At 36.6% G+C, this 10,037-nt stretch overlaps 2 protein-coding genes across 2 annotated transcripts; both read right to left on the bottom strand.

Annotated features, from left to right (window-relative positions):
- Positions 1-2,263: 2,263 nt before the first annotated feature.
- LOC137890424 (olfactory receptor 2C3-like) lies at positions 2,264-3,250 on the bottom strand. Its single transcript, XM_068734526.1, has one exon. It carries the CDS (start codon positions 3,188-3,190, stop codon positions 2,264-2,266), a length of 927 nt encoding a protein of 308 aa, XP_068590627.1. The 5' UTR covers positions 3,191-3,250.
- Positions 3,251-6,310: 3,060 nt separating this feature from the next.
- On the bottom strand, positions 6,311-7,234 carry LOC137889842 (olfactory receptor 4B13-like). The gene has a single exon (XM_068733926.1). The coding sequence runs from the start codon at positions 7,232-7,234 to the stop codon at positions 6,311-6,313; it is 924 nt and encodes a 307-aa protein (XP_068590027.1).
- Between the last annotated feature and the right edge of the window lie 2,803 nt (positions 7,235-10,037).

Below are 10,037 nucleotides of genomic sequence, written 5' to 3'. Positions count from 1 at the left end.
TAGTATTGTATGCAAGATAACAGGTATGTTTATGCATGGCAGTGGCACTAATAGGCCATCACTCATTTTTTGTTTCCACATTTATGTTTAAAATAAAAACGTCAATTTGAATAGCTTGTATGCATGCTTATCATACAATTGACAGACAATGTTGATGGTGGCATTGGTATCAGTTGGCAAGGTATGGTTATAAATGTCAGTGGCACAGCCACCCTACTCACTGTGCCTTGTACATGTTTAAAATAAAAACATGAATATATGAACCTGTGTATTATTTGAATAGCTTAGTATTGAATGCACAATAACAAGGTATGTTTATACATGGCACTAGGCCCAGTTTAATAACTATACAATATATATAGTAGGGGTCCCTGCTCCATCTCTCTATCAGTTTGGAGGTCCTTGGCCTGAAAAACGTTGACGACCCCTGTATTAGAGGATTTATCAAAGGAGGAATGAGCAGGAATTCTATTACGATGAAGTTTTGAAGGCTCTGAGGTAAATCTGTGGAGCCAAATCGCATATACATCAAATAAAAAAACGGTACAACTTCGAAAGTGAGTAAAGAGGTCAAATGGGGCACTCATGTCTGCATAAACTTTACCCTGTCCTCTTCTAATAAGATGCATATAAGACCAAATTGTGAAATACCCATGAGACACATAAATGAACATTGTAAAATATTTCCCCCCCTGTCTCCTCAAATTCTACTTTCCCAGTGTCACAGCATGAATGCTTACGGAAAAAGGGGTTTCACTGTGCTAAAGCTACACCCCCCATGAAAGTCAGTTGTCCCTCTTCACCTTCTGTTTTAACTACAACAATTAGCACTGGGAATTAAAACTCAACATAGAGCCCATGTATGTTCAATTATTTATTTTCCTCATTTATGACCATAAACTCAACTACCTCTTGTGTTTGTGGTGATTCACACTGTTTGGAAAACCTTTTTTATTGACAATATCATTTATAGACTGTTTCATAGCCTGATTGCGGAATCCTCACTCCTCTGGGCCTCGAGGGGGGCGAGTGATCAACAACTGCTTCAGTTTGGAATCATGTTTCCTTTAGGGATTAGGAATTGTTCCTTTCCAGATTGTCATGCCTCAAACGTCGGTCCAGTAGTATTGCTGCTCTATTTTTCCATCAACACGGATGAATATGATCATGGCTCAATTGCTTAGTGTTTATGCATAAGGTCAGCAGTGCAGTGGTGTAGTGGCAGTAAATGTCCAATGTAGGTTACAGTACAGTTTGCCCATGAATAAACACTGCAGAAAATGCTTCATAATACCTTAAAAGTTCCCGCTTTTTGCTTCCTAGCTGCTGGGCAAAAGTGAAGGGAGAGGATGCAAAATGTAGATGAATATATTTATTCAGTGCCTTTTTGATTGAGCATCAACCTTGTGTATTCGCATGTATTGTCAAAAGGTAGACTCGAAGAGCAAAACGCTGAAGGCCTCAGCCGACACACCTGAGACACAAGAATGCAGGGAGCCGGTGCAAACAGCTGCATAGATAATCTATCTGTTTTGCGTGAGACGCATGAGTGAAAAACATGTGACACAATTGCTCTTTAGACGGGGAGTTAGACAATTGTGGTTTGTATTCATTCAATCAAACATTACTGCCTGGGTCGACCTGTCTCAGATCAGACCTGTCTCAGATCCGACCTGTCTCAGATCTGCACTCTACTGGGAGCACTTAGTTGAACAAGAAATATGTCTTTATAAGTAGTAAAACTAATAGCCTTAATTCCCGTGTATTTAAAAAAAAGTGATTCATTTTAATTCACCTATACGTGTACAATACAATTATATGTAGTGATAGAATATAAAAATTCAAAGCACAAACTTGTATGTGTATTTTACTAAACAGAGGCAGGAGAATGTGTTCTTTTTTTTTTTTTTAAACAGAGCTTTTGTCGCTTGAAATGTCTGCACAAATTCCTGGTTTACGAAACTGCATTACATGCAGGAACATAGCATAAAAATGTCCATTTGGTCATGCATTTTACATGTAGCATGTCAGACATACACATAACAGATTAAACACAACATGTTGCGCTGTTGGTTGATCTTCAACAAACACTGAAAATTGAACCGCTTTGTTAGTCAACATATATTGAGGGTTGTATTCACCAGTCATGTAGAGCAGATTGGGACAGATTCTGAAGACATAATGATCCTCAAATAAAAACATTGCAATTTTTTTCTTTCTCACATTAGATTGAATTGGAGATTAAACTCGATGGAGGAGGTAATTATCTTTTAAAATAAATTAAACCTACAATTCTGTTTCTTATCTTTGTCAGTTTAAATCCATATATTAGAGGATTCAACACAGGAGAAATGAGCAGGAATTCTATAGCGATGAAGTTTTTAAGACTCTGAGGTAAATCTCTGGAGCCAAATCGCATATACATCAAATCAAAAAGCATTGCAACAATGAATGTGACTAAAGAGACTAAATGAGGGACACACGTCTGCATAAACTTTAACCTGTCATCTTTGGACTTCACACAAGTTCTAATCATATGCATATAAGTCCAAGTTATGAATAACCCATGAGCCAAATAAATGAAGATTGTAAAATATGCAGTTATGTTGTTTGACAAGGTGTCAGTGTCATAGCAAGTGAGTTTGACAATTACCCAGTTCACACAAAACAGTCTGTCAATGTTTGCACCACATAACTTTAGTCTTGACGTTAGCAGAATATTGATGGAAATAATGCTGAAAGGTGTGAGCCAGGAGAAACATATCAGCTGAGAGAGCCTCCTCTTTGTCATGACAAAGTGGTAGTGAAGTGGTCGACATATAGCCAGATATCTGTCGTAGGCCATAACTGCTAGAATGGATAATTCACAACAAGCAAATGAATACAAGACCAAAGCCTGTAAAAGGCATCCTTCATATGAAATCTGTTGAGAGGAAGACAGCAGATCTAAGAGGAATTTGGGGTAGAAACCTGTGGTCCCATAAAGTCCATTAATGCAAAAACTGCACAATAAGATGTACATGGGTTCATGTAGGTGTTGATCTAAGATAATGATCATGATGATGGAGATATTAAAAAACAAAATTACACAATAATACAGTAAAGTGAATGTCAAGAGAGTTGTTCTGTAATTATTTGTCTCGTTTATCCCTGATAGAATGAAAACTCTTACAACAGAAACATTATCCATGATAAGATAACTAATTTTCTTACCTGTCTCCTCAAATTCTACTTTCCCAGTGTCACAGCATGAATGCTTACAGAAAAAGATGTTCACTGTGCTGAAGCTACACCCCCATCAAAGTCTGTTATCCCTCTACACCTTCTATTATAACACCTTTAGCAACAACAACAAATTTAACTGGGAATTTAAACTCAAAGCTGAACAACAAAGTTAAAGTACAAGTGATCAAAACAAGCCTACTGTGTCTGTGTTTCTGATGTGTGTGTGTGTGTGTGTGTGTGTGTGTGTGTGTGTGTGTGTGTGCGCGTGTGTGTGTGTGTGTGTGTGTGTGTGTGTGTGTGTGTGTGTGTGTTTGTGTGTGATTTGTGATCACACACACACACAATTGAGTTGAGCATGCAAGTTTTTTTATTCAGTAAAATCCCAGGTACTGTATGTTTAAATGAGGGCAATAATAGAAAATGCAGTGATCTGAAACACAACTCTCAGGTTTTAATCATTTCAGTCATTTATGTGATACGATAAAGTTAATACAATCTCAAGTCTGAACTTATATCCCTTTGTTGTTAATTCAAATACTGTTTATTTCACAGCTCCACCATGAACCAGATATAATCAAAACAGCTGTTAAAGCTGTACCTTGTGGCAGTACAAAAGTTTAGCAGACTAAAAAGATGACACACATTCTGAACATTCTCTAATAGACAGAAACAGGCACACAAAATATACATTTGCATGATTTTAAAGAAGCCTTCTTGATATTGTGGAACATTTACAGAAACATTCACCAACATAAAAAGCTGGTTGGTTTGCACATGATTAGATACTACAGTAATAATACCTTGCTGTGGAAAGTGATAATATTGATAGGGAGTTAATCAAAGGACAAAAAGTGTATTTGACAAAATATACATGCAAGTTAAAGTAGCATTGAATGTTTCCTCTTGAGTTAAAATAATATAGAGGTGGTATTTGATTTAAGAAAAACCTAAACTCTAATTTCTAAACCAATCACAGCAATCAAGTCATAACAATACAGATGTTATGCTGAAGTATTAGATGTCATGTCAAGCTGCAGGTAATGGGATAGAGCACATATGTTGTGCCTGCAATGAAGTTGCACTGACAGAGGTCTTAAACATAATGAGGAAGATATCCAAAAACAACAGCAGAAGCTGATGAGCAATAATTCATATTTAATTTAATTTAATTTTTCATTTCATTTATTTTGCACAATTCAAACAATAAAATTAAAAAAACAAAACATAACAGAGATAAATGAATGTCACAGTGCAGGAAGAGGCAGAAAGCCAACTGGGCTTATTTAAAGCCTCCACCTATATAATATGACAATGTTACAAAATTACAAACAACATAAAGTACAATATGCATAAGGCATTATGTTATAAACAACAACAAAAGAAAGAAAGAAAAGACAAAGAAATAGAAAAAATAATGTAATTGTGACGAGTGTGTGCGTGCGTTGCGTGTGAGACTAAGCATGGGCTGGTGTTTGTTCAGGGATGTTGGTTTATACACCTGCAGTAACTCCTGCGCAATGGTAATGCTACAAGTCCCCATGAGTGAAAACAACTATAAATGTAATATAACAGCTAAAACAAGAAAGACATGAACAATAATACATTAAAAAAAAAACTGTTACAAAACAGCAATTAGATTTTTTTTAGGCACTTTTGAAACATTTTATAGAGGGACATTTTTTTGTTAGGTGGGAAAAGTTATTCCATAATTTGGTTACCCTATATCTTATTGAAAATTGACCTCTGCTAGTAAGTCATATTTTTTTGTTGCAGTATTATGTTTTGGGACTTTGGTGCTTCGTGGAGGTGAACTTTATTTGACTCAAGTACACCCCAGCCTCTTTTCTCCTGGTCTCAAAAGATTAAACACCAAAATCTCTTTCCTAAAAAACATACATTGTCTCCCGCCATTGACTACAATGCATATTTTTTTCCGAGTTAAGGTCCCAAGGTGGTCCACTGGCAGGGAGGAGACTTCTCCTGTCTGTTGTGTGTGTTTGTTTTATTGTAAGAAAGTCAAAAATAAATTGATATTAAAGTAGATGATAACCTTTAGTTCTATTTCATTAGCTTAAAATGTCAACTGCTTTCATTTTAGTGGAACAGTAATTTTCCATTCTTGCTCTTCTGTTTATTTGCATTTTATCAAAAAGAGGCTGATGTTTTGAAACAACATTTAATACAAACAATAAAAATGAAATTATAAATAATAATTATAATAATACATTTTATTTATAGAGCGCTTTTCAGAACACTCAAAGACACTTTACATTAAAATCATCATATATAAAAGCTATACACTAAAAACAAAACACACAATATTGGTCACACATTAAAAGCAGTTCTGAAAAGGTGGGTTTTGATTTGGGATTTGAACATGGAAAGATCGATGCAGTCTCAGATGTGTTTGGGGAGAGAGTTCCAGAGGGAGGGGGCAGCTATGGAGAAGGCTCTGTATATGCATGACACGTTTGTAAAATTATGCATGTAAAAATGGCACAAACTGTTTGCTCCAAATGACAGTGAAAAGTAGGTTTTAGTGAAAGATGTTAACACCCAAAAGAGGAGTAATGTGACGCTAGAGAACAGAACACACACTTGCATTTACCAACGTGGTCATTTAAATACAAAATTCAACTTTTGATTCACTTTTTCATCCAACTTACAGTAAATGTATACAGGTAAGATTTACAAATAGTGGCCCTAATGGTTACCAAGGCCCCAATTTTACGCAAATGTGCACACAAAATCAATCACATTACAACACAGTTTGTGGAAATTTGGACACAAATGTTATTTTATCGGGTTGAATAGCTTCTCTTTCAGTTTGTGTTGGTGGCATTTAAAGGAGGCATTTGAAGGTTTGCCTAATTTAAACATGTTGTATAAAAACAGTGTTATTTATAATATTAGTATTCAGGCCCTAATTTTACAGTCAACAGACTTTGTTTAGGTACATGAAAGTGTCTTTTGGAAGTTGACTCCACTGTGGACAGATAATATTCTCCAATTAATTTGAAATACATACATGTATACAGATGATGATTTACACGTGACTGCATAAATGGGCATCACCATAGATATGCTAGTCTAGAGATGTTAAAAAAGGTAAAATTCTGTTTCTTATTTGTGTCAGTTTTAAACCATATATGACAGGATTGATCATTGGAGGAATAAAGAGAAATTCTATTGCCATAAAGTTCTGGGTACTTTGTTCTAACTGTTTTGAGCTGAATCGCATGTACAACAAATCAAACAACAAACACACAAAAAAAGTAAGTAAACAGAATAAATGCGGAACACATGTCTGCATAAACTTTGTCCTTTTCTCTTTGGATTTTAGGCATGTTCTGATCAGAAAAACATAAGACCAAATAATGAAAAACAAATGGCCAAAATAAAAAGTATAATTAAAAGCTGGAATAGCAACGTTTGCTATGGAGACCGAACAAGCTAGTTTACCAATCAACCAATTCACACAGTAGATCTTTGGTATATGTGAGCCACATAACCTCAATCTTGATGTTGTTACTGTACCCATGAATACCAAATAAATGGGTATAAGCCAAGCAAAAAACACAAACACACACACTCTCTGTTTAGTCATCACAGAGTGGTACACCAGAGGGCGACATATAGCCACATATCTGTCGTAGGACATGAGCACTAGAAGAGAGAATTCAGCACAGGCTGAAGAGTGCAACACAAAACCCTGCAGAAGACATCCAGCATAAGAGATGACATGAGTGGTAGACAGAAGATCCATGAGGAATTTGGGGTAAAAGCCTGCTGTCCCGTAAAGTCCATTGATGCACAGGTTACAGAGGAAGATATACATGGGCTCATGGAGCTTTTTGTCCACAATGACTGTCACAATAATGGTCAAATTCACCAGCCAAATCAAACAGTAACACAACAAAGTCAGAGCAAAGAGGATAACTCTGTAGCTGTTTGTCCCACTTAAGCCTGACAGAGTAAACATAATTATTACTGAAATGTTATCCATCATAACATTTTAAAAAAATTTCATTTTAACACTGAACAGAGAGATTTTGCAATTGTTCGACCTGAACCGTGGGAGGAAAAAAGGTGCATCCTCCTCTATGTCAACCTATCCCCTTACATGATGGGTAACCAGTTGTTTATATTCTCGCATGGCAGTAACCCTCAATACCGTTGTTAACATGGGACTTCAAACACCCAATCAGGGATGTGGTTGCATTTGTCCGTGGATCGAAAACAAGAAAACACGTAATTTTCCTTTTTTGAACCCTATAAAACCCAGAAAAAACTGAATTCTTAAACTTTTTTTGTTTTATGGATTGAATTAAATACTTGAATGATCAGATGATACAAATACCCTGACATTAATGTTGTTGTTCCTGTCAAATACAGCAATATATTAAATGAATATATATATATATATATATATATATATATATATATATATATATATATATATATATATATATAATAATTATATTACATTACATGATGTTGTGACTTTCTAACAAACGTTACGAACGTAACTACGGTTCTATGAATCCTGGATGATCGCCAGAGGCAGTGTTTAACACTGGATATCTTCTGTCTCGCGCATGCGCATTTTTTGTAACTCTGGTAGCGCTTCAGCTTAGAAGGGCCGAGAAGGAGCAACTCAGCTACGGCAACTTGTTTACTATATCTTCATTTAAGTCACTTCTGATCATTTTTGAAGCGAGAAATTAACTGTGTAGATTTAAAATATTGGCAGTTTCATGAACATTTTGCTTTAACATTTAAAGTGTCATTCATATAAATCTAGATGATTCATTCCACACTCTCAGTTTGAACCAGAGATTATTTGTGAAGAATCTTTGAACCCCATCTTTGTAATGATGTCTGTCAGTATTGTTCCCGCAAACCAGTGGTGGGCCGTCAGGGCCAGCTAAGCCTTCTCTGCTGGCCTAAACAGAATCACAAAGTTATAGCTATTTTATAATTTAATAATTTTTCATAAATACACTACATGTATTATAATTTTTTTCCCATTTTCTTATTTTCTCATTACACAGCTCTTGTCTTCCTCTGTTGCTCTACTTCCAGCTCAGCTTGTTTTAAGTAGAGCTCTTATCCAATCAGATTCAGCCTCTATGTCTGTATGTAAGGAGAGAGGCCTGAGGTCTTCTAGGAAGACTTTGCAGATTAAAGTATATGGGGACGATATTGTTGATTGTCATCGTCTTCAACCAATCAGATCTTTAGTTTGACATGTTGGGCGTATTCTTTGACGTTCCAGAGCTACCCAGGTAGCCTGCTAAGTACGTCAGTATTAAGGTGCGCCATGATTGGTCAGTTGGCCAGCATGACTTTGTCAAACAGAGAGCTATCTAGCAGATCTTAGCGTTTAGTAAGAGTTCAAGTTGAAACATATGTAAATAGTTATGACATTGACATGACATTTTTAGCGTTTTTAAATGGATTTCTGGAGAAGGATATTTCCAGAAATGCTGGACATCATATCAAAGGGTCGGTCAAGCCCACAGCTAGCAGCCCAGACCCAGCATGGGGAAGGATTTGTACGAATGTATTTCTGGCTGACAGCGGTGGAGAAGTGTTGCACATTTTATGGCTAAGAATGTGTTTCATTTGCAACTGAGCTCTTGATGTTTGGAGCTGTTTGGAGCTGTTTGGAGCTACGCTACGCTAACCAAGGGAGCTACACGACAGGACACGCACAAGCTACGTGCTTTTGAAAACTTTTCAATTTGTTGCTTTGTTGTCATATAAATATATGTGACTGGTTCTTGTGAGTTTTTGTTGTCCTTGTGTTAATTACATTGATTTGGACGATATGCATTGTCTGTTAATTACGAAGCATCCCATAATGCGCAGGGTTATTGTCCGGACAATTGAATCTGTTCTGGCTCCCCGCTAAGCTAGTTAGCTTAGCCCCCCTGAAGACACGTGCGGTGCCGCAGCCTCAGCTGTTTTTTTGTTATTGTTCCGGGTTCAGAGGTCACAAAGCATGTTGTCTGTTACGTGAGCGCAGTCCACCGAAAACATTATATTTACCACAATTCAAGTTTCTGCATTTTCCAAATGAACTAGTATTATTCAAACGTATTGTTCGGTTCTTAAGCTTCGTGCCGAACGGTTTAATACGAATATGTGTATTACTACACCCCTAGAAACAAATAACCATAGCTGTGGCGTCATAATGAGCTTATTATGAGATGGCTCAAGTCTAGTAGTACAGCACAGAAGGCCCAGGTATAAAATGCACGATCCGCCACTGCCGTAAACCTGGAAATCCTCTCCCAAAACGCTGAAGGCCTCAGCTGACACACCTGAGACACAAGAATGCAGGGAGCCGGTGCAAACAGCTGCATAGATAATCTATCTGTTTTGCGTGAGACGCATGAGTGAAAAACATGTGACACAATTGCTCTTTAGACGGGGAGTTAGACAATTGTGGTTTGTATTCATTCAATCAAACATTACTGTCTGGGTCGACCTGTCTCAGATCAGACCTGTCTCAGATCAGACCTGTCTCAGATCTGCACTCTACTGGGAGCACTTAGTTGAACAAGAAATATGTCTTTATGGGTAGTAAAACTAATAGCCTTAACTCCAGTGTATTTAAAAAAAAGTGATTCATTTTAATTCACCTATATGTGTACAATGCAATTATATGTAGTGATAAAATTAAACATTCAAAGCACAAACTTGTATGTGTATTTTACTAAACAGAAACATGAAGATGACGTGTTGGATTATGAGGCAGGAGAATGTGTTCTTTTTTTTTTTTTTTAACAGAGCTTTTGTCGCTT

The sequence above is a fragment of the Cebidichthys violaceus genome, unplaced genomic scaffold, assembly GCF_023349555.1.
Source record: "Cebidichthys violaceus isolate CVI_PGR_0920_01 unplaced genomic scaffold, fCebVio1.0.p SCAF_11, whole genome shotgun sequence".
NCBI lineage: Eukaryota > Metazoa > Chordata > Actinopteri > Perciformes > Stichaeidae > Cebidichthys > Cebidichthys violaceus.
This window is presented reverse-complemented; position numbering and strand designations above follow the sequence as displayed.